At 41.3% G+C, this 24,237-nt stretch overlaps 2 protein-coding genes across 2 annotated transcripts in view; one reads left to right on the top strand and one right to left on the bottom strand.

Moving 5' to 3' along the window:
• LOC141105965 (claudin-10-like) overlaps positions 1 to 2,545 on the top strand; it is a 37,376-nt gene extending 34,831 nt beyond the window's left edge. Inside the window, exon 5 of the mRNA XM_073596235.1 lies at positions 551 to 2,545. Coding sequence (XP_073452336.1) covers positions 551 to 677 — 127 coding nt within the window. The 3' untranslated portion in view covers positions 678 to 2,545. The remainder of the gene's footprint in view (positions 1 to 550) is intronic.
• Positions 2,546 to 3,867: 1,322 nt separating this feature from the next.
• GABARAPL1 (GABA type A receptor associated protein like 1) lies at positions 3,868 to 23,643 on the bottom strand. Its single transcript, XM_073596237.1, has 4 exons — positions 23,424 to 23,643; positions 12,974 to 13,052; positions 12,584 to 12,702; positions 3,868 to 7,381 (listed from the first exon to the last, which is right to left on the bottom strand). Exons 1-4 carry the CDS (start codon positions 23,511 to 23,513, stop codon positions 7,316 to 7,318), a joined length of 354 nt encoding a protein of 117 aa, XP_073452338.1. The 5' UTR covers positions 23,514 to 23,643; the 3' UTR covers positions 3,868 to 7,315.
• Between the last annotated feature and the right edge of the window lie 594 nt (positions 23,644 to 24,237).

Here is a 24,237-nt window from a genome sequence, read left to right as displayed (position 1 = left end):
GCAAGGATTGGCTGTTCCACACCTCAGCATGATTTGGCATGCTGAAGTCATGTGGTTACTTTCCTGTCTTTTCACTGGATGTTAGAGATCATAGCAGAAGTTCAGTGTTAGAAATACACAGGAGAAAATGCATATTGACAAGGGGAGTGTAGAGGTGGGCGGGGAGTCTACTGACATCACGACTCCACCCACCAAGCTCCAGACAACAGACCCACCCACAGAATATGCAGTTTTTCAGCTCTCATAACAGACAGAGAGGAGACATTTGACAGGTAAAGATACATGCAGGAGGCATGTATATCCTTATAGATAACCCCTATGGCAGTAGTTTAGAAAGGATGACATTGGGTTTACATCCACTTTAAAGTAAAAAAATAAAAATAAATAAAAAATAAACCTGTGTCGGATATTATGTAAGAAACTCATGCAAGTAATACTGTGCTATGTGCTTACTCTGTATAATGATTGGCCTCATTCAAAGTCCCCCTGACCAAAATTCTCTTTCTATTTGTCAATGGAAGTGCCATTTAATGATACTTTTGTATTACAGAATTACTTATTCCTACAATGGAGTGACATCTGTACGTTCAGCGCACACTAACCTCCAAGGCCGCAACAACAGCCACAACACACAGAGGGGATTACCTAAACAATTTGACAAGAATGCCTATGTGTAATTGACTATGGTGGTTTAAAAGCCATTCTGGCTGCATTTGAAGCCCGCATATTGAACATAACATCCAGAATTAAAAAAAGAAAAGACATTGCTCCCGCATGTTTGATGGAAGTCAGTCATTATCCCAAAATATTACAGACTGCAACATAGAATATCTTGACAAGTCCAGACGTGAATTTGAAGATTACTCTGTGTGGAGGTCGTGTATCTAATCCTATTTTCGGCACAGACCCTATATCCCTTATCTTATGGATCAGGTTATGTCATTACTGCGCAAATCCCAACACAAGAACGTGGTATTAAGGATGGCCTGCAACATTCTTTAAACATGAATATGTATGAACACCGCTCTAAGTCAGTTTCCCATCTCCACCTCCAGTAACACAGATACCAGGTGCAGGCTCCATCCATCACGGCTTCAAATGAGCAAAAAAGGAATTCTGGTTGGTCGCACAACCAGTAAAATCACCTTTATTTCAGCAAGTCCATAAACACATTCTGTAAACACGAGCTGCTGTTTTACAGTGTAATCAAGAGGTTGCAGAGAAATAAATAAATAAATATATTGTGCTGCTTGAGCTGCAGAGGGTCTTGTCATTTACACAGTTTCAGCACACGTTAACATGAGGCAACCAAGTTTAATATTAAAATGTCCAGTGGCCACATCCAGAAACACATAAAACAAAGCTTACATAATAAAAGTGAAGCAAGCAGCAAAAAGATGTGTAAAGTTTAGAAATTTCAAGAATTTAATCAGCTTTTAGTTTTCTGAATTAGGATCAAATTATGATTTCTGTTTAGTTGCTATTGGTTACCTATGAAAAGATGAAATGACAAATCCCTGCAGGCTACATTTGCTGAATTCTCTTGAAAGAAAAAGCTAATTGTCTGACTGTTATGCTGATCCAATGGCTTCAGTTCTTTGAATACCTGCCTAGAACAAGCAGGTAAACATATGGGATTTTACTTGCCTTTTCTGATCTGTGATACTTGTTCTCGGTCAGTGTCACAGAAGGTACTGAACCCAGTAGTCCAGTAGCCAGACAGATAGCATGCTCAGAAGGAGTTCTCAGCAATGTCAGCTGTCATATCTCTCACGCAACATTAAAAAAAAAAAAAAAAAAATAAGAAAAAATAAAAAAAAAAAAGGGAAGCCAAATGCTATTCACATGGTCGTCAACCAAGCCCTGATGTAGAGAACACCCTTCGACACCCAAAAAAGCATTGGCTACTTTTGACCCCCTTTTATTGGAATAAAGTTGTTCTGGACTTCTTAGCAGGGGTGCGGTGCTTCAATTTCTAATTATGTTACTAGCTAAGGATACTATGGAGATACTCTTGGGTATAGAAGCTGCCTGCCTGGAAAACATTTACATCAATACTTTAGGAGAGCCATTTGGATGGGATAACCCTACGGGTATAGCAACAATTTTTCAACTTACCTCAAATATTTCTCTTGTAACAGCTTACTCCAAATAAGCCCATAAATATAGTATAGATCTGCCCCCATCACCACTACCATTTTATGTACTGCCAGCCTTAAACCAGAGGCAGACTGACTGCCCGAGGGCCAAATGCCATTAAGGGGCCCCATCAGGGTTGCCAGACTCAATAAAACCAAGGACAGTATGTAAAAATCTGTGTTTTTTTAAAAATCCCAAGATTATAGCTGCCCGACCTCTCCAGTACCTTTTCAGTGTGTGTATGTGTATTCTGTGTGTGTATATTGTGTGTCTGTGTGCAAAGTACATTTGCCTTTAGTAAATCAACCCCACTGTAGCATTAAATGTTTGGCTGCCTGATAAGTTCCTTTAAAGTAAACCCATCATGATCTATGAGGGTTTGCCATTGCTGGTCTCCTTCTGAAGATTCTCCTTCTGGATTCAGTATTACAGTCAGAGACCTGAAACAAGCATGCATGAAATGGAAGTCATAATTACTTGTTTCTATACTTGTTGGGGGTCATTGACCAAGAAAGTAGCCAAAGCCATTTAAAAAGGCAAATTGTTGATACAACAGCCAGAAGTTTTAGTGTTCTAGGAAGATGGGGTCAAGAATAGCAGCCCATATTACACATTTGTCTTATTGGTGTGGATGTGTGAGGAAGAAGTGGTTGGTGGTGGCTCTACTCAAGGAGGAAACCTAGGTCTGTTGGCCCCTTCAAAATGTAAGGGTTGTGGCTGTTGCCAAAAAGAAAGTTCTCAAAAGCTTACAAGTGTTACAAATATTGTTTACTGAAAACGTGTATACAAAATATAGCGAACGCATTTTAGAGTTGAAACTAATCTTTAGGGCTAGAGGCCAACATGTGTTGCCTATTCTTTGTATACAGGTTTTCAAATAAATAAAGATCTAGAATGATCACAAGCTTTTTTTTTTTTTTTTTTTAAATGGCACTCCTGGCTCACTTTCTCTCCACACCCAACTTTCCAACTTTTACATTTTTCTCAGGTCATGTTGCCTTTAAAATAAAAACAAACATGTTATGCCAACTGCTTTTTCTGAAACCATCCTTACATATAAACGCTGGACACTGAATGAAAGCCACATGATACAAAGTGGATGTGTTTATCATTTTATTTAAATATAGGGCTACAGTCAGGATTATAATACATCACTGAATCAAACGGAACCGAACAACAACAAAGTGTAAAAAAAAAAATAAAAACCCCACTGGAAAAAAAAAAAAAACTCAAATATGTAGTCTGAAATGACAAGAGATGGAATTACTTTGGTCACAGCGAAATCTTCACACATAGCAATAAAAGCTACGCAGAATACATCACAATAACCAGGACTGGCTTACATGTCTTTCATAGAGAAAATATATCTACTGCCATACATCCAAGAAGTAAAATTCCCAAAACTTGCTTTAAGAGTAACGATAAAGTGATCCATGTGATTGAAACCTAGGCAGTGTAGGTATTGTAGACTGTGTCTATAAACCCAGAAGTGATCCAATAATAGGCATGCTCGAGTCTCCTTTCTGCACTGTAAGGCTACATGTACACTAGCTTACCCTGACAGCAGCAAACCACAAGTTTGCCGTGGCTGGCGGTCAAACTGTTCCTACCCTGAACTGGATTCTTCTGCGTTCAGAAGAGGGAGGTTTAACCTCACCTAAAAGTGGCAGCTCCTAAACTCTGCTAAAAGTCTGTGTGTACATGGACACATACTGTAGGCTTTTTATGGGAGTTGAGTTTAGGATCTTTGGCAAAAAAAAAAAGTCTCTAAACTCAAGTTTAGGAGCTGCCAGTGTACATGAAGCCCAAGATCTCCCCTCTGGCTTGTAACCGTTTTGATAGTATCAGCACTTTGCCGACATTTGTACTAGCAGGAGTTGACTGGGGACTATGAGAAAAAGTATAAACCTTATTATATGCCAATTCTAGAGGGCAAAAATTGGCAACTCAGTTCCAGCACTGCCTTATATTTGTACTCGAATCACAGTATTTTTATTTAAAATCTAAAAAGGTGTACATTGAACAAAGAAATGCATGTGCTTCCGGAGAGATCAGCATGTTAATAGGCCAGAAATTTTTTTGAAGCCTCTCCATACTGAATGTCAAATGCTAGGGCACTGGAGACAACCATTTGTGGCACCCGTCATCTGTACAGGCAGTTTTTTGGTTAAGGTAAACTAACCCTTTAAACTAATGAAAATACAAGGGAAAAATTAGATACATTTTTAGTTTTTAGGGAAGAGACAAAAAAAAAAAAAAAAAAAAAAAAAAAAAAAAGGGGAGGTGGTTGTTTGATCACCACATTACTAGCGGTCTTTGCAAATGAAAAATTATTACAGGGAAAACACGGTCATTATTTTCAGAAGGTGCAGAGTTTACCACTGCAACCGCAATATTATGCAAATATTATGCAAGGACATACTTGCCCCACTCTTTGTAAATCCACCCGGTGGTGTCTATCTTTAAATCAAACAAATTAGATTTTTAAATTTTCATTGTGATAAAATATGAATATATAATTGAAATGCTGTAGCTAAAGTTAGTTACATTAGTTTGTTCCCCCCCCCCTTTTCAAAAATCATCCCCAGGGGTGATACTTACATTGAATGAATAAAGTCCCTTGTGCTGGTGGTTGCTATCCTCTTTAAAAGTCCTCTGCCTCCCTGCAGCTGTGATCTTCTGGTGCTGAGGGGGTTAATACAAGACATTGGACCCGTCATAAGTGCCAACTATGCCTTACTTTTCAGTCCCCCTCCTCCATTCATATGGCTTCTATGAATAGATCAGGGAGTTTGTAAGGGTGGGCATAGTTGGCACTTTTGAGGAGTACCTGTGATAGGTCCAGTGGCTCCATAGGAAGATCATCGCTGAGGGGTAATTGGAGAACGGGGGTCCGGGTGCAGAGGAATGAAGATTTAAATGAACACAGCAGCTACCAGCACAAGTACCGTCCCTGGTGTTGATTAAGGAAAAAAAAAAAAAAAGAGAGAAGATGATATTTAAAGTAAACTTTAACCTATCTTGCACATAAAGCTTTAAAAAAGTAATTTTACTTTCTTCTCTTAAAATAAATCAAAAAGTTGGTAAGGGGGCACCAAGTCAAAGCAACTAATTCCAATGCTAATTTACTTGGCAAATAATGAGATATCGATTCCCATTAGCATCACTACTGAAACACAAGTTATGGATTTTCTTATTGGATATACTGTAATTAACAGGTCCTGAAGAGAAGGTCGACCTTTCTACCACCAGTAACCTCTACAAATGCTACTAAATTTCTAACATTGTTAACAGCATACATAATATATCACATCCTAGCAAAAAAATAAAATAAATAAACAATTGAAACAAAAAGTAGAAAAAACAGGCCATTAAATTCTGCTGACTCATTACTCTCTTTAAATCTTGCAACGCTGCCATCTAAAGGACACTTGCTGTATAGCATTCTAAATAGATTTCTTAACAAAAATAGATTTAACCGAGCATAAAAGATCAAGATTTTTATTCTTATAATAGTACATCACTAAATCATTAGTGGATCTTATGAACTACCTAATGCCTCTAGATAAAAATTGTGTAGTTTCAGAATGCTGTCTCGAAGTCATTTTGAACACATTCATGAGATTTAACTGCACGTTCTGACAAGGTTAAACTAAACGTGATACCCAACAAAATAATATTCGTTACTTCATACTGCACCAACAATGGTGATGTCAAGCAAAAGAACTGTGGGAGCTGTAGTGGGGCATGGCACTATAATGCTGGCTATATACAATGCAATTTTCAGGCAATAGTACCCAGCTTTGATTGCAAAAATAACTAAACAGGCTAAAGTGTATGTAAACCCCAACAATAAACTTCTCTTATTTGCCCCCTTTTAGTATGCTAGTTTTTGTTATACTTATTAAAAAGATATAACAAAACAACTGCGGATTTTGCCAGAAATCTGGTGCGCTGAGAATTTCCTGTGCTCTCTGCCTATGTACAAGAAAAGGGATGGAGATGAGAAGGGATTATGGAAAAGAGGAGTTGTGGGGTTGAGGAAATGGAGGGAGATAATTGAGAAGAAGAGAGGTCTGTGTTCATTTCGATCAAAAAATGATGTGGCTAGGAATTCAGAGCTGAAAATTACACTGTGCTGCCATGGGAAAGAGAAAAGGTAGAAGCATACTATATTTCTGGCACATCAATAGTTATTTTTCTGCACTTGCAGCATGTAAAAGTAAAAAAAAAAAAAAAAAAAAAAAAAGGAAGGATAAGCATGGGGTAATGTGCATGTATTGTAAAGATGCACAAAAAAAAATTATATATCTATATCTTCAAATTTCAAATACACTTGAAAGCAACCCAAACCCCATAATCAAACCTGTAGGTCATTGGTGGCATTAGGTTTCTTTATTTTTGCAATATAGCTGGTTTGTATTGGTTGAATTTGCCATGTGTATAGCCAGTGTCAGGCCTACCTATTAAGTATTACAAGCAGCAAGTATGTGCAAAGTGCAGTAACTCGCAGCTTTCAATCAAAGTTCACCTGTAGTCAGGTAGATTAAAATTTGCTCTTACTAAATAAAAGCCTTGAACTGCAGAAACATCAAGCTGTATTTTATAGCTTGCTTTCTAACTGTTAAAGTACAAGAGTAGAACAGCTGCACATTTGCTGTCAGTTAAAAGGTTCTCAACTCCCTGTATTACATTGTATGGAGAAAGCTGTTGAGCGTCACAGACAGGAAACAGTAGTGGGATATCATTTAGTGCCATGGGCTGATGGGAAAATGTTGCTTAGTGACCACTAAAGAAATTCTTATGTGCATACACTGACATGTGAGAATGAAACTAGGCTACTTAATTCTCATTGTGGCAGGCGCAGCACCATGGAACCCTTTGGCGCTCGTGTTTTCACCCCCTTCCCCTGAGATGCTTCCTCTTAACAATTCAATATGGGTCATTTAACACCTTTGATCCTTATTGAGTCAAGCGTTTTTTCATCCTAGTCCTCCCAGGTTCTAAACATAGTAATTTTCCCACCATGACCCCTCCATGTAGACTTTCAAGCTGCCCAACACATTCAGCCCAGCAGCTGGGTTCCATGAGCTGTGCAGTCCTAGAAGTTAAGTATTTGGTGATATGGTAGGTGAGGGTGGCGATGGTGTTGGGTTGGAAAAATCCACACTTGCTCTCACTTGCCATACACACTCTCGTCACTATAAGCCACATACAGGAAGCAATCTTCTTCATGGTTATCCTGAAAGACACAAATATATAAAATTGGAATCCGTAGTAATTATTTCCTATCATTATTACATATCAGTTCAAGGAGCAAAATGCAGTAATCCAGAGCAGTGACTAAAGGACTTTGCACTTCAGCTTTACTGACTGCTTACAAAAATACTGAATAGTTCTGCATATACCTTCTTGGTCTATTACCAACTATGCTAGCAACATAAACTTTTAAATTACTTATTTTTTTTATTTTAAAAGATCTAAAGGAGATAAACAAACAACTGATACTGTTCTGGATAAAGCCTAACTCCAGGAATTAGACAAAATCTTCCCTTACAGTGGGCATGAAGGCACCGCAAAGGTCTAATTCTCATTAGGTCTAGGGGGGAGCTGAACAGGCTGTATAAACTTACGTTAACCTTGCTCTAGCTGGTTACAGCAATCTCCTCCTCTCCCTCTGGTGCTCCAGGTGGTCCCTCAGCATCATCACGTATAATACAGGGCTATTAACCCTGCATTGTACATATGGGGACGCAGGAGCAAGACCATGGCTGGGAGCACCTTAGAGAGGAGGTTTCAAGGGACCAGTTGCACTGGAACGACCCTGCTGGAGCAAGGAATTAAATAAAGCATTAAATAAAGCACCGCACACAGGGACTGAATATCGGGAGACATCGGCCGGTTCAATAAAAAATGTCCGTCATTTGGCCTGTGAGTATGTCAGCCAGTCCGACAGAAGCTGGCGTTTGGCCAGCTTCTTTTGGAGGAGCATGCTGGCAAACCAGCAGCCAACCGGCTCCCGATCAGCACTCTCAGCCAATGGCAGAGAGCGCGATTGGAGTGTTCTGGTGTGGGCTGTCCTCCTGTCAGAATACAACAGCTCAGCAGGGGAGGTCTCTGTACGAACGTCAGATTGTTAGTACAGCGGCTTCGACCGGGGCTGTCAGTTTGAATGAGCAGTTAACCCTTGCAGTAGACTTTAGCTGTTTGTTTATTTCCTGGGGTTGGGCTTTAAGGTTGTGATTATTCAGGTCATAGTATAGCTGGTGTTAGTTAGTCCCATGGACTTGTTTTATAATCTTGAAGATGTTCTGTTGCTTATTCAAGCTGCTTCTTTGGTTTTAATTAGAGCTGAAGAAGCTGCTTCATTAAGCGGCAAAATGTTTTCCACAATACAGAACAAGTCCAGCTGAATTCAGCTAATTGTTACTAACGATACTGATTATGTTGAAAAATACAGTGAAGCTGGCTACACATTATACAAATTCACTTCTACAATTTTCCTTTAGATTTACCAAAACCATGTAATATGAGGTCAAACCTAAACACTTTTAATTTGTATACAATCAGGAAGGCCCTTGCACTACATAGTTGAAAAGGTAAATCTAAAGGAAATTAAAATATATATAATAAAAATAAAATAAGTAGTAAAATGTGTAGTCAGCTTTATTATAAGTACCGTTACTAATTAAGGACCTGCTGTAAAATAAATATTCAATAAGCCTCCCACCTAATAGGGTATATTTATTTATAGCTAAAACTTTAGTTTTGAATATAAGAAAAGCCTAAAAAAAAAAAAACAAAAAAAAAAACAAAACAAAAAAAAAAAAAAAAAAAAAAAAAACTCATCATCTCCCCTTCGACTTTGCGGCGCCGCACTGATTACCAAAACTAGTTCTTGCACTACCTTTGCCCACTTCGGGGGTGATTTCAACAAACTGTGCATGAACCCGCTACCGAAGTCGGACTGAAACGCGGGTTTGAAATCTCAAACCAGCATCAGTGGGAATCTAGGCTAAAGCAAGTTTAAGCAGCCATCACTGAAATAGGTGTCTCTTTTGGAAGATTTTTATAGCTATAGATTACATTTTAAGGCTCACTGACAATGGCTTTTTTCTAATTTGACCAGCATAGGATACAGAAAAAGAAATAAGGGAAATTCAAAAAAAGGGGGAGACAACATACATTTTAAAACATTCAAAATCCATATTTATGAAAGGGCTGAACTTTGGCTCTCTATATATTTAAATATCAAGGACTTCCACCAGTAGTATTCAAACTCTTACTACAAAAATTCTCAACCTCATTCAATTTAATTGTCATTAAAAGTGTAACAAAAAAGGCAAAACATTTTTTTTTTTTGTTTTTTTTTTAGTTTTGGATAGAGTGAAGAGGGATTAGAACAGGTTTATATTGTGGTCTATGCCCCAGTAACGGAGATTCACCCACCTGATTTCTCCTGTTTTACCGTTATCATCAATAACGAATGTCAAAGAAAATCCCAGATTTTGGCTTGACATTAGAACACTAAAGCCAGCCATAGGTAATTTGAATTGCGGCCGGTCACTGTATGGGCAAGGCTGAATGTACCCAAGTTGATTGATCAACTTGGGTACAACCAGCCTGTCAGATTTTACATTTAATTATTGCTAGCGGTTATTATAGCCGCTAGCAGTAATCACGGCTAGTGTTAATGGGGGGAACCCTCCTGCGGTGTGGGGGAGCCGTCCCACCCAGGAGAACACAATGACTCCACAGGAGAGATTGCCCCCCCATCACAGTCAGTGTGAATGGAATGATTTTTAGTTGCAGGAAAAAAAGTCACTTCATCTGTGGCTGGCTTTATAGAGGGGAAATCTTTCAATGGGGACACTAGTTCTGGTGACACACCAGGATTCCCTCACTTTGGAGGGTTCTCCACTCAGTTCCTGTTTTGGCCTTGTTTTCCTGTCTTGTTATGTTGCCAGCTTCAGATTAGGTCCAGGCTGGTCAATGGCTCCCGCTGCCATTAATCTGCCCAGTGAGGAGGGAGGCTACAGCGAGAGACGCTGTTCTCGTGCACATCGTAAGATCGGGATCAAGTAAGGGTATAAGGACGGTTGGATAGATTCTGCAGCACAGCAGGTTTTTTACCTTAATGCATTAAAGGTATAAAACCTTAAAGGCTTTAGAACCACTTTCAGGTCAGTGTCTTAGAAAACAGCACAGCTAAGTGTATCAGTACAACATCAAGGGAACTAGTATTTTCAGAGGCAGAAATCAAAAGCGGTAGCCTGCATACTTCCTCAGCATAGGTTTCCTATAAAAGAAAAACAACTCTTGCTAAGCTTAATTCTCTGTATAGTCAAAAGCTGTTAGTAAAACATATGCAGATATCAGATTTAAAATTAAAGTTCACAAAGTCCTTATTTTTTTTTGCAAAGCCATGTGGTATGTCCTACTATCTGACTGACAATACTAACATACTTGAAACAAGTCTGATATGTTGTTTTACATGTATGAAAAGCCAAAACATTTTTTTAGTTTTGTACAATGGGAAGCATTAGAACACTCTTCAAAATTCAAAAAGTTTAGAACTATAACTAAGAGCAGGAGGTGAGGGGGAAATGTCCCCAATTGGGGCAACTGTTCTAATGACAACTGTCTATGGGATGTCCTCTTTCTTTAAAGAAATTTCCTCTCACTTCTTCCTGTCACAGAGACACAAGTGAAGGCAAATCAATGAAACACAGACAGTGCAAAAACCAAAAAACAAAACAAAAAACAACCAAAAAACACCCCACACACACGCAAAAATATAAAGCGTAAACAAACCCAAAACAATGTCCTACACTATCCAAATGTTAGAAAAAAAAAAAAAAAAAAACACACACACACACACACACACACACACACACACACACACACACACACACACACACACACTTGGGGGTGATTTTACCAATTTAAGATCTGCATGTTATCCTGTGTTTGGCAGCTCAGGAGCAGTTTCATGGAGTGCAATGGTTGGACTGGTGCTGCTAAAAAGACATCTACAGACACATGTACAGAATAGGAGCAGGATGTGATAGCAAACAGAGTAAGATTCAAAGCTATGCTAGGTAAGCCCCCATATAAGAAGGGTACCCTGACAAGCAGGCACCCATGTTGGGCCTGGTGGAAGGAAGCAAACATCTTCTGCATGGAGTCTCTCAGCAGTCTATGCCCCTACTGTATGCCATCACTGTCTCTATGTTACATTTTCCAACCATCGAATTACATAGAATATATTTCATGTGGATTTATAAGGATTTTACCTGCCTGCTTATCACCACTGAGCATGTTTTTCTTTGTTGTATGCATGTTAGCTATCCCATGCTATAGTGTGGAAACCCATCATGTTGATGGACAAATAGAAATGTATGTAGGGAAGGAAACCCCAACACTACCAAGAAATTACATAGTTTCTCCTGATCAGAACAGCCTGGCACCGAGAAAGGGGCAATAAAAACTGAAGCAATATGTGCCAGCACTTCTAGGTGCCTGCTCATTGTACCCCTCAGCAGCTTTTTTTTTTTTTTTTTTTTTTTTTTTTAAGGTGACAAAATTAAGCTACACAAACACGAGATGACACATCTTAATAAGAGCCACTTAATATTGATTGCTCATAGAGATCACACCATGTCCAGTTGCTGCTTGCTACCCTACAGACATAGGTATGCTCATCTTTTATTACACAGTAGATTAGCCTCTGGGGTAGATGAATCATGCCTGTATGCTCAACTGCGCTTGAAAGTCTATAGCTAGTTATAAACAAAGATTTTTCCTTTTTTCATTAGTCTGTTGCATCACAGTGATTTCAAAATGCACTGACTTCCTGGGCTTTGCTGTACCCCTGGGATGGGGCGATGGAGAAGACCTCATCTAGAGATATTCCTCCCGTTTACCATGTTTCTTTCACACATACTGAATGGGGCCAGTAGGGTCCCATCCATTTGTTGTTGCATTGCTTGCCTGTAGATTTTGTACTTGCAGGCTCCAACGTTTGAAGTCGCATACCCTGATTTGTATGTCACTGCCTACAACCCAAGTTGTGAAATTTGACTTTCATTTGCTTTTTCTTCCCTTTTACTGTATATGAGGTTTTAATTTCTTGCTCTATGTATGGGAGACAACTCAATCCCGCTTTGTTTTGCACCCCCCCCCCCCCCTTTTTTTTTTAATTGAAAAATAAAAATGTATGGAAATAAAAATGCACTGACTTTATATAGCAGACCTATGACCCGATCTTGTACAGCCACTCTATGGACTCTCAAACTCTATGGCGATATGCTGCATGTTGACAATTGCTATTATCTTGATCATCTGCCTATCTCCTGTGCTGTTGACTAGTAAATTTCCCTCATCAGTCAAAATTGATGAATTCACAAATATTTCATGTAACTTTAACCTGATACCCACTTACCTCGTACAGCTGTCCCATGGTGGCACTCGTTGGGGGAATGGTGTTGTTGACAAAGAAGAACAGCGCGTCTTCTGGTCGAAGGTGTATCCGCTTCCGGATTAGAAAGTAAAACTGTCCAACTGAAGGTTGTCAAGGGAAAAGCAAAAAACACAGCTAATCAACATGGACATCATGTTAAACAAACATGAAGAGAATAACAAACTCCTAGAATATTTGAGGAGCACTGAAGGTCTCCCACTACACAGTTACATAAACAAATTGCAACACCTCTTGTAATCTGTTACTCCTAGACTACTAATACTAGGTATTACTATGTGCTGAAGATAGCAAGTCAATGACGTGAGATGAGGCAATATATGAAACATATGAGAGGGGTGGGGAGACACATACCAGTGAGGTCTGATGGTACAAGATATTTCCTCTTGTCCAAGTCAGGGACACGAGCTTTAGGAGCCTTTTCAACAATTACCTGAAATTAAGCACAAAGAGTGATGATTACAAATTAATTGACTTGAAATGCTTGACTTTGATTTAAATCTGGGTGTATTTAATTTGAAGATCAGTATTGTTCTTTCTTCTCCACAGCTTATGGTTAAATTCTTGGAGACCTGACAGCTGTAGAGAAATAGGAGCACCATGGTAGACAAACACAACTATCCCATTAATTCTACTACAACGTACAAACATAAACATCACTTTGTTTGGTGTATAAAGAATTAATCAAGATGCAAAAAAAAAGGAATTAATAAGACATTAAGAGCAGGCATATGTTGCAAACATTTTATCATGAATACACACAAACTTTGGCATTTCAGCCAGTTATTAATGGAACTGGTCATATTAAACCTATATACGTGGTAAAGCGTATGAACAGATTTCCCACTAGACTATTCGATAATTGAAAGGACATGGATCATGTCACCCATGACAGGTCTCCATACAAGTCCTGCTTATTGGCAAATAAAGCAGTATGAAGCCCAAAAACCAAAATTTCACTTATTGCAGCTTACCGATTTTTAGCCTGCTTTCACACCAAAAAAAATAAAAAAAATTTCAATCCCTTTGAGAGCCCTTTCACACTGGGGTGCGGGCTGCGTTAGCGGTAAAGTAGTAGTTTTAGCGGCGCTGTGCGGGCAGGAGCGGGGCGCTTTTAACCCCAAAGAAGGGGTTAACAAGGTGTTAAAAGCACCTGCAAAGTGCCGCTGCCAAAGCGCTTTGGCATCACTGCCCATTGATTTCCATAGCAGGGGCAATTTAGGAGCGCTGTATACACCACTCCCACACCACCTCAAAGATGCTGCTTGCTGGACTTTTTTTCATTTTATTTTTTTGGTCCTGCAAGCGCACCACCCCAGTGTGAAAGCACTCAGGCTTTCACACTGGGGAGGCTTGAGAGGCGCTTTTCTTAACGCTAAAACGCCTGAAAATCGCCTTCAGTGTGAAAGGGGTCTAAATCCTATGGGACTCCTCTCACCACTGCACTGCAGGTGCGGAGCATTTTGAAAAGTCATGCTTGCTGCACCTTCGGTGTGGTTTTCAAGAACGCACTAAAAAAAAGCAGGTCCCCATTGAAATGAATAGAAAACACGTCAAAACCATGTTTTTGGTTCATTTCAGTCATGTGTCCAAGTTTTACAGGTGCATGCTGGGTAATAGACGCACAGATAATGCACTGGAAATGCAGCAAAAATACATATGCGTTATTTGCATCTGAGCAGTGTGAAAGCAGCCTTACATGTGGTGGCTCAATTAGTTTCCATTTTATTTTTATTTTACTTTTACCTGGTGATCTGGCCACCTAAAGTGTTTGTTAAAAAAAAAAAAAAAAAAAAAAAAAAAATGCTGCCCCTGTCCCTTTTATCCCTCTGTATCTCCTACAATAGCGGTTTGATAATGGTATGTCCTGACTCCCCCCCGAGTTCTGACCACGATTACCATGTCTGCTGAGTCGAGAGAACGTAGTCTGTGCGTGTCTGCATAACACGCAGCTCTCCTATTCTCCTCTGTGCCCGTCTTCAGCTCCCCCTCCTTCTTCCTGTCAACATGCAGCCTCTCTGACTGTCTGCTCGGCTCTCATACTTAACCTGAAATGCTCCTATCCTCTCTGAATTAGCACAAGATGTCCCCCTGTGTCAGTGTTGTCTGTACAGATAAGCATAATTTTGATATAACACATCAGATCCCTGCGATCACATGACTCCTCGGCTTTCTCTCTCTCCTCTCCTCCCCAGCTGACGTCAGTGGCAGTGCCCCCCCCCCCCCCCCCCCCTGGAACTCTCAGCTGGCAGAGGAGAGGAGAGAAGAGGCAACTGACCATAGAAAGAAGGTGTGTTATTAGTACAGATAAGTATATTTATGATATAACACAGGCACAGGAGAACTTATTGTTCTAATACAGAGGGGATTGGAGCATTTTATACAAGTGGCTTGAAGCGGAGTTCCACCCATTTTCTGAACTTTCTCTATATATTTAATCTCCTTTGCTCATCCTTTTCACATTGGCAATTTTAATTTGATTTTTTCTGCATAGAAATACCTTTTTTCTTTTATTTCTTCTTGACTTCCGGCCCTCCTCGCCTAGGCGATTACATCACTAGGCGATTTGCAAGGGTTCCTGGGATAGCGGCGTCATGTATCCCAGGAGTCCTTTGGAATTGCCTACTGCCGAAATCTCGTGTAATTTGCAGATGACGCGAATGGGTGAGAGAGCCGCTCTCTTTTCTCTGATGACAGTAGAAAGGAAGGAGGGGAGCGAGCAGGGAAAACATTCTGACAGCCTGTAGCTCGCCTCCCCCCGTCACACCGCCGCTGCCTGAATTGTGCTGGCCCTGTCAGCACTTCAGTGATGGGGGGGGGGGGGGGGGGGGGGGAGGAGCTTGACAGCACCTGCTACAACAGGCCAACGCCGACATTGCTATAGCAACTCATCAGTAAGGAGGACGGTCTTGCTGAGGCATTACTGCGCATGCACAGAAGTCCAGGAAATGAACACAGGAGGGCTTCAGATGCCCACAGCCAAAATGAAACCTGCCTGCTTCCGAGATCTGTGAGTAACAAACTATTTTTCAAGAAAGTAAAAAGCGCAATAAATATGACAATGTTAGAAATGTTCATTTACAGGTTTTGACAATTACAGAGCAGTCTTTAAAAAAAAAAAAAAATTATTTATATATATATATATATATATATATATATATATATATATATATATATATATATATATATATATATATATATATATATATATATATATATATATATATAAAATAAGACTGGAACTCCGCTTTAACAATCACTTTAAGTCTGTATTTTTTTAGTATTCTTTAACAGAACAAGCTGTCCAGCAAAGGTGAAAGCAAGAGGGTTGAGATAAATTAAAGGGGTTGTAAACCTTCGTGTTTTTTCACCTTCATGCATCCTATGCATGAAGGTGAAATAACACCTCTCAGTGACCGGCCCCCTCGTTTTACTTATCTGAGCCCTCGAACTTAACCGGCGGGGACGTGCTGTCTCTCTGCCCGGGGTCTTCGGCTCTTGATTGGATAGATTGATAGCAGCGGAAGCCAATGACGCGAGCGCCGGGGCCTGAGTCCCTCTATGAGTCTGAATCTGCCTCTATGGACGCCGAATGCTGGACTCAGGAGCGCGCCCATAAGGCAACCCCCTCGGGGAAGCGCTTCTCCAAGGGGGTTATCAGATGTGGGGAAGAGCTGCCGGGGGACCCCAGATGAGCAGCGGTGGAGGAGCGGTAAACACACCGCTCCAAAGAAGCTGCTGACAGGACTTTTCCTGACGTCCTGCCAGCACACCGCTCCAGTGCGAAAGCCCTCGGGCTTTCACACTGGAAACAATGGAGCAGCTGTTTGAGGGCGGATTGCAGGTGCTATTTTTAACGCTATAGTGCCTGCAAAACGCCCTCGGTGTAAAAGTGGTCTGAGTCTGCCTTTTATCTGCAACTGCCATGTGGCTGTACATGTGATCAGTTATGACATCAGACAATTGATGCTTTGACAGTTGAGAGCACAAGAAAATATGACAGTTATCATTCCTGGCATTCCAGGAATATAACTGTTCTTCAATCGGTTTAGTTCTGCTTTAAGATTGATAGGGGTGCTTACAATCATCAACTTTTATTTATTTATGTAAAACCTTTAGCCCGAAAAAATGGTTTGCTGAAACTGCTAAAAAGTGTTAGCTGAAGTTTGGCTTCAATTTGTTAGTCAAGCCCATCTAAATCTGCTAGTGCATCGAAGACAATCTTCACCCCAGATTGACAATGCTGCTGTCCTGAGGTGTCCATTGTCCAACCATCCAGAGTGGAGACACCCTAATACAGGAAGTATGTTACTGGCTGGATCACCAGTTAAAAAAGCAAACATTATATTGCAGCTCATCCTTTCTTTGATATGATGGCTACATTTGTTTTCTTTTTTGAGGCTCTCTTTCTTCTATTTTCACCTGGTTATCTGGCCAGCAAGACTGTTTTTCAGAAGAACAAGCACCCCCCCCCCCCCCCCCCCCCCGACTGCCAGTGCTGCTGTCCAAAAGTGCTCCTTCATCCAGAGTGGAAGCCCTCTTATACAGAAAATGGGTTGCTGGTCAGATCACCAGGCAAAAAAGCAGGAAAATAGAAAATAATGCAGCCACCACATCTGATGATTGGTAAGCTGCACTATAACAAATTTAGGGCATTATGTGTAAAACTTGCTAACAAAAATGTATTGTTGTCTATAAAAAAAAAATAAAAAAATAAAAAAAAAAAGGAATCTTTTAATTTTAAACTTTGCACTGCTGAAATGACAGTTGGAAGCTAACTGGTTTCTATTGGCAATAAGGAATTTTGCTGTCACACTTTTCATATATAAGCTTCACAATAGGTTATTATGCTTTGTATGCATCACAGCCAAATGGACTCAACTGGGACCTTCTTTTTTTTTTTTTTTTTTAAATACACCATTCACGCATGCTAAACCCAACTATATAGGTATAATTAGTATTTTTCTGTGAACAATGCTTTTTTTGTTCCTGAAACTCGATCAGTTATAACATGCCTGGGGGAGCAGTGGCCACAAACAGGTGCTTTTGTTCCACCTAGAGAATACTGCTACTTTTTTTATTTATTTATTTTTATCTTAGAAAGGATGGGAAGTTTTCTAAAAGATTTATACTATGCTTAGTTGAGTCATTCTTCAATATAAACCGGTGCTAAAACATACCCCCCCAAACTCACCTTTTTTGCCTTCCCCTGGATTGACTGTGGGTATAGGATTGTGTATATGGGATTGAACGATTGTTTTTTCTTCCCCTTTTATTGGTTGAACGATAGACCTGTTCTTTTTTCAACCAGACTAACTATATAACCCTAAGGCTGCATTCACACTACATCATATCGAGGGCAGATTTGCCAGCGACAAGGTGTGAATGACAAATCGCGGAACTCACATTTGAGATACCATCTATTTGAACGACCCCCCAAAATCACGGTGCGGGTCTCCTGTGATTGTCACGCGATAAAACGTGCTGCAATCGCAGGAAGCATGTAGTCCAAAAGTAGCTCCTGAACTATTTTTGGGCGACATGCATTGCAGCACGTTTTATTGCACGACAATCGTGGCAGACCCACACCACGATTCGAGGGGTCATTCAAATGAATGGCATCTTGAATGCGAGTCCGACGTTTTGTCATTTACACCTCGGCACTGTCAAATCACGGCAAACCTGCCCGCGATTCAAAACGCTGTAGTGTGAATGCAGCCTTAGGCTGGGTTCACACCTCCGATGGGTGCGGCTCCCAGCAGGGGGTCTGGTGCTTCCCTGTTCTCCGTTTCAGGGACAAATTTTTGCCTGAATACGGCCCTGAAACGGAGCCAAAGATACACAGCTCCACAGCCGCAACGGAGATATGTGAACCGGCTCCATAGAGAGCCGGTCACAATCTCCTGTCATAAGAATAGGATGCAAGGAAAACCGCATAGGTGTGAGTCCAGCATACTAACCGTACCCTCAATACATTCTGTCCAACAGTCAGTTCTCCCTAAAAGTAGATTATTGCACCTTGTTATGAGAACCCCCCAACGTGATAGTATAAATTGGGATGGAAGTTTCATCCTCCTGCGAATGCTGGGGCTTGTGCGTCTATGGTTGCTAGGATGCTAGCAGTCTTAGGAACCAATGATAGGTGGGGGAGGGAAGCCTTCTGCTGGAGACAGCGGAGGAGGGGGTGCCAAGACCACAGGCTGCTGCATATTTGAGCTGCACACACTGATTATTGATGAGGGCGAGTACCCTTACTGCCATGTTGTGCCCCCTTGGAGTGTTTCCCAGGGTATGTGCCATACCTGTAACAAAGTGATGGCCCCTGCCCCCACCAATAACTGGCCTTCACAGCAAGGAACACATGGAAGGGCAAACGCATGAAAGACAAAACCAGAGAAAACTCCCAGCTCAACTAATCAACCAGTCTGCTTACCAACCGAAATAACTAACAGTATGCGTTAAAACAGGGGTTTATTTAGCACACATTTGCAAATGCATTCATAAGCTGCAAGGCCTCTTCATGGCACCCTGTATTACTTGCAGTCCTAACCCTTCTAAACTTATGGAGGGTCTCCACAGTGGAAGTACATGCATTGTAATGGATAGATAAGGGGCAGGTGGGCCTGGAGGTAGTCCATTCCTCCTTACAAGGCACAGGGGCACATTGGACACCCAGCACAATGGCAGCAAAGGTGCCCAGCGTGTCCCCTGACCAAATTTACACCAAACAGATAGCCCCTGTCCCCACCTATAACTGGCCTTCACAGCAAGGAGCACATGGAAGATAAAACACATGAAAGATATCTGCCATACTCTAGATACCCCACTGACTGTGAGGGGGCATATCTTTCAAGAGAGATGGGCTTTAATGTCACTTTATATATAAAGTTTTCGTACACTTGTCAAAATGACAGTTCCATACAATCAAAGTCTCCCTTATGACAGTGCTGTAATATAACTGCTACCCTTAAAATCGGGGTACAATATGCCTGTCTTCCTAAAGGCAGTGCCATCACATCACTGGCTCTCTTATAATGTTGGCATTAGGGCTGCAACTAACGATTATTTTCATAATCGATTAGTTGGCCAATTATCGTTTTGATTAATCGGATAATAACCTTAAAAAAAGTGTGGTGTATAATTTAATATGTAAAGTTTAAAAAAAAGGCAATTTATTCTTAAAAATCTCTATGCAGTGGTAAATATAAATAACCAACTATTTGGTTAGAGAGCAAAAACTCTAATCCACTCTGAGAATAACAGACAAAAGAGATATACTGTATTTACTATTAGAAGAGATATACTGTATATACTATTGGAGGTTGAATCTGGTAAATATCATCAGACTCAGAGATCACATTTTTTATTTAGACCCCTTTCACACTGGGGCGCATGTAATGTGCCCTGCCCCCTGTAATGTGCCCTGCTCTCGTGTAATGTGCCCTGCCCTCGTGTAATGTGCCCTGCTCTCGTGTAATGTGCCCTGCCCTCGTGTAATGTGCCCTGCCCTCGTGTAATGTGCCCTGCCCTCGTGTAATGTGCCCTGCCCTCGTGTAATGTGCCCTGCCCTCGTGTAATGTGCCCTGCCCTCGTGTAATGTGCCCTCTCCCCTTGAAATGTGCCCTGCTACAACGTAATATGCCCTGCCCTCATGCAATGTATGCTGCTCTCATGTAATGTGCCCTGCCCTCTTGAAATCTGCCCTGCTCTCATGTAATGTGCCCTGTTCCCACGTAATGTGCCCTGCCCTCATGCAATATGCCCTGCTCCCAGGTAATGTGGCTTGCCTCCCATGTAAAAGTTTACTTTAAATGTAATTGTAATGCCTTCTATTACCTCCAGTCTATCAGCCTTCACCTTCTCTGGATTTAGATGCTGAACTTCCCTGCGCAGTCTTTAACCACTTTCTTACTGGGCACTTAAACCCCCCTCCTATCCAGACCAATTTTTAGCTTTCAGCGCTGACGCACTTTGAATGACAATTGCGCGGTCATACAACACTGTACTCATATGAAATTTTTATCATTTTTTCACCACAAATAGGGCTTTCTTTTGGTGGTGTTTGATCACCTCTGCAGTTTTTACTTTTTGTTAAAAAAAAAAAAAAAATTTAAAAAACTGAATAAAAAAAAAAAAAAAAAAAAAAAAAAAATTTAATTTTTTTATATTTTGTTATAAAAAATTTAAAACAGGTAATTTTTCTCCTTCATTGATATACACTGATGAGGCGGCAGTGATGGGCACTGATAGGCGGCTCTGATGGGCACTGATCAGTTATAATGATAGGCAGCATTGCTAGGTGGCACTGATTGGCACTACTGGTGGGCATTGATAGCTGCCACTTGTGGGCATTGATAGGTGGCACTGATGAGGCAGATGTGCCTCTTCCACTTCGGGACCGATGTCCCTCACATCTGAGCCGGTGATCGGCTTTTTTTTCTACTCACGCTGTCAGCGTGAGTAGAAAAAAAAAAAACGATTACCGATCTTTTGTTTACATCATGTGATCAGCTGTCATTGGCTGACAGCTGATCACATGGTATGGGGCCGGGACCGGCCCCTTACTTGGATCGGTGATCACCCGAGTCTCAGTGACTCGGTGATCACAGCACGCTCGGCCATCATTCGGCCATAGCGCGGATGTCAAGTGGTTAAAGTATTTTTTTTTAAAACAAACATGTTATACTTATCTGCTCTGTGTAATAGATTTCTTCTCTTCTTGGGCCCCCCCACTGATGCTTCTGGCTCCTCCTGCCTTCAGAGTGCCCTAATAACAAGCTGCAAATTATTGTATAGAGCGCCCCTATAGCAAGGTAAAAAAAACTCCTGCCTTTAGACCCACTCACTTCCTGCCCAGGACTACATGTCCCATGTGGCATTGCTCCTCACACATTCACAAGTTCTCAGGCACTTACTGACATGTATGGACTGTGTGCTGCACTGTATTTCCTGATATGTAAGCAAATAATGCATTCTGTATGCAGGCCAACTAATCAGCTGGCCGATTAATCGATTATGAAAATAGTTGACAGCTATTTTCATAATCGATTAGTTGTCAATCAATTCGTTGTTTCAGCCCTAGTTGGTTGGCATATCCCTGCCCCCCCCCCATGACAGCACAATGATATCCCCCTATAACAGAGATGTAATATTACTATTCCCTTAATGAAGGAGCTGTAGTGTCAAAAGTCCCCTTTATGATGATGTTGTAATATAATGGGCGCACGTCTATCTCTTGACAATACTAGAATATCCCTGCCCTCTTATGACATTGCTCTAATATCATCGTTATTATTCTAGATTTATATAGTGCTAACAGCTTGCGCAGCGCTTTACAACATGAGGGTACAGTTACAATACAATACAGGAGGAGTCAGAGGGCTCTGCTCATTAGAGCTTACAATCTAAAAACGTATTTCTCCTATAATGGTGGTTATAATATCACATTCTCCCTTATGACAGTGCTGCAATATCCCTGCCCCCATTATAACAAGGGCACAATGTCACCATCTCCCTTACCCACACAGGGGTTCCAGATTTGGTCCTTTTCAGGACACAATGTTCTTCCTCTTTCTATTTAGGTCATAGTGACTGTGTATGGGACAGCGGCACCTCGGGTGTGCCCAGACTGCAAGTGTTGTTATTTTGTATATTTTTTATCCTGTATGGACACAGTGTCTAAATATTTGTAAGAATTGTGAAATGTTGTTGCTCAGTTCTAAACACTGAGTGGGCGCTGTCTGCAGCCACCAATCTGGTGCTTCCATTCATCTTTTAGCCTGCATTGGAATAAGAGCAGCTACATTCTGATTGGTTGACGTTCTCCCCCTGCTCTTCTACTGTTCACATGGAGTTCAGGAACAGAGAGGAAGCAGCAGCAGTTCATGCAATATTCAAGGGGTTAAATGAAGCATCAGAGAAGCCCTCCCCTCTCATTGCAGTGCTGAGAAAGGAGGAGCACCATCCTTCCCCAGGGTCCACATACAGCTGGAAGGGGACATCTACCTGCCTGAAATCCAACAATCTATACATCAATTTACATATATCTATCTACCTTTTTTTATTCCCGATCAGTCATTTTATTGCTCATTACGAATTCCTTATTCCTGCGCACCTCTGGGTTGGGAGACATATGTATCCTTTATAAAACAATAGACAGATTGCAAGCTCTACATGAAAATGGGCCAATAAATGCGATCTTTGAGATTTTTTTTTATTAGATCTTGTTATTACATCATCTATAAAAACTCCCCTTTGTCCTCAGAACAATCCCACAGGCAGATCCCTTAGATTGTAAGCTCTGATGAGCAAGACCCTCTCATTCCTCCTGTATTGTACTGTACTGTTTATTTTGCAGACTGCTGACACTCTAGAATTCCTGTATAATAATAATAATAATCCCATCGTCCCTTTAATAATTCTACCTGTAACCAGCAGTGACCAAATCATTGTGTCATAGCTAAAAATTAAAATAAAAATTAAAATGCGTCCCCCCCCAATCGCCTGTATCGATCCTGTACACCGCCTTGGCCTTTGTTCCAACACATACCTCCCACCTATTAGATCATCATGTTGTATACATGGGTAACCAATAAGAAGATCACAGGGGGCCCCCACTTTATGGCTTTTTAACCAAAAAAAAAAATGAAGGCAACAAAAAAAAAGTATAGTTCCCCCTCCCATAGCAAGCAATGAGTAATCACTTTTCCTGGCTGGATGTACAGTGCTGTGGGTTTGCTGATGCCAGGAAGGGGTTAATCCTGCAGGTAGATTGCACCCAGAGGGGGGTGGGGCTCATACTCACTGGCACCCTGTCTGGGTATTTTTTCCTGATCTTCTCTCCCTCTTTCTTCCTATACTCGTAGGGGTGATCCTCTTTGTACTGAAATTTCATGGCTGCCCTCTGCGGTGTCCTGCTGTCTGCACAACAGATGATCAGATCCTTTAAAGCTCGCTGTCAGGCTGTCTGCTAGGGAGCAGAGAGGGACGGGTGACGTCACCGGCCACTCCTCTGGGCGGGACCCAACCAGCCAAACAAAGGGCACATCGCCTTAACCCCTCCTCTGCTGCGACTCACTGCTCAGCTGATGGAGGAGAGAGGGAGCGATCATTATCATCATCTTCATCTTCATCGTCTTCATCATCATCATCATCATCTTCATCATGCTCTACAGTCCCAACATGCCCTGCCAGACAGCAGAGGCTGGGACTTCTAGTCCTATACAGGAGAGGCTGGGACTTCTAGTTCTTTACAGGAGAGGCTGGGACTTCTAGTTCTGGAGAGGCTGGGACTTCTAGTCCTGTACAGGAGAGGCTGGGACTTTTAGTCCTGTATAGGAGAGGCTGGGACTTTTAGTCCTATACAGGAGAGGCTGGGACTTCTAGTCCTGGAGAGGCTGGGACTTCTAGTCCTATACAGGAGAGGCTGGGACTTCTAGTTATGGAGAGACTGGGACTTCTAGTCCTGTACAGGAGAGGCTGGGACTTCTAGTTATGGAGAGGCTGGGACTTCTAGTCCTGTACAGGAGAGGCTGGGACTTCTAGTTCTGGAGAGGCTGGGACTTCTAGTCCTGTACAGGAGAGGCTGGGACTTCTAGTTATGGAGAGGCTGGGACTTC

The sequence above is a fragment of the Aquarana catesbeiana genome, linkage group LG08 (assembly GCF_042186555.1).
Source record: "Aquarana catesbeiana isolate 2022-GZ linkage group LG08, ASM4218655v1, whole genome shotgun sequence".
Classification (NCBI taxonomy): domain Eukaryota; kingdom Metazoa; phylum Chordata; class Amphibia; order Anura; family Ranidae; genus Aquarana; species Aquarana catesbeiana.
Note: the sequence above shows the minus strand (reverse complement) of the source record. Positions and strands in the feature narration are given on the sequence as shown.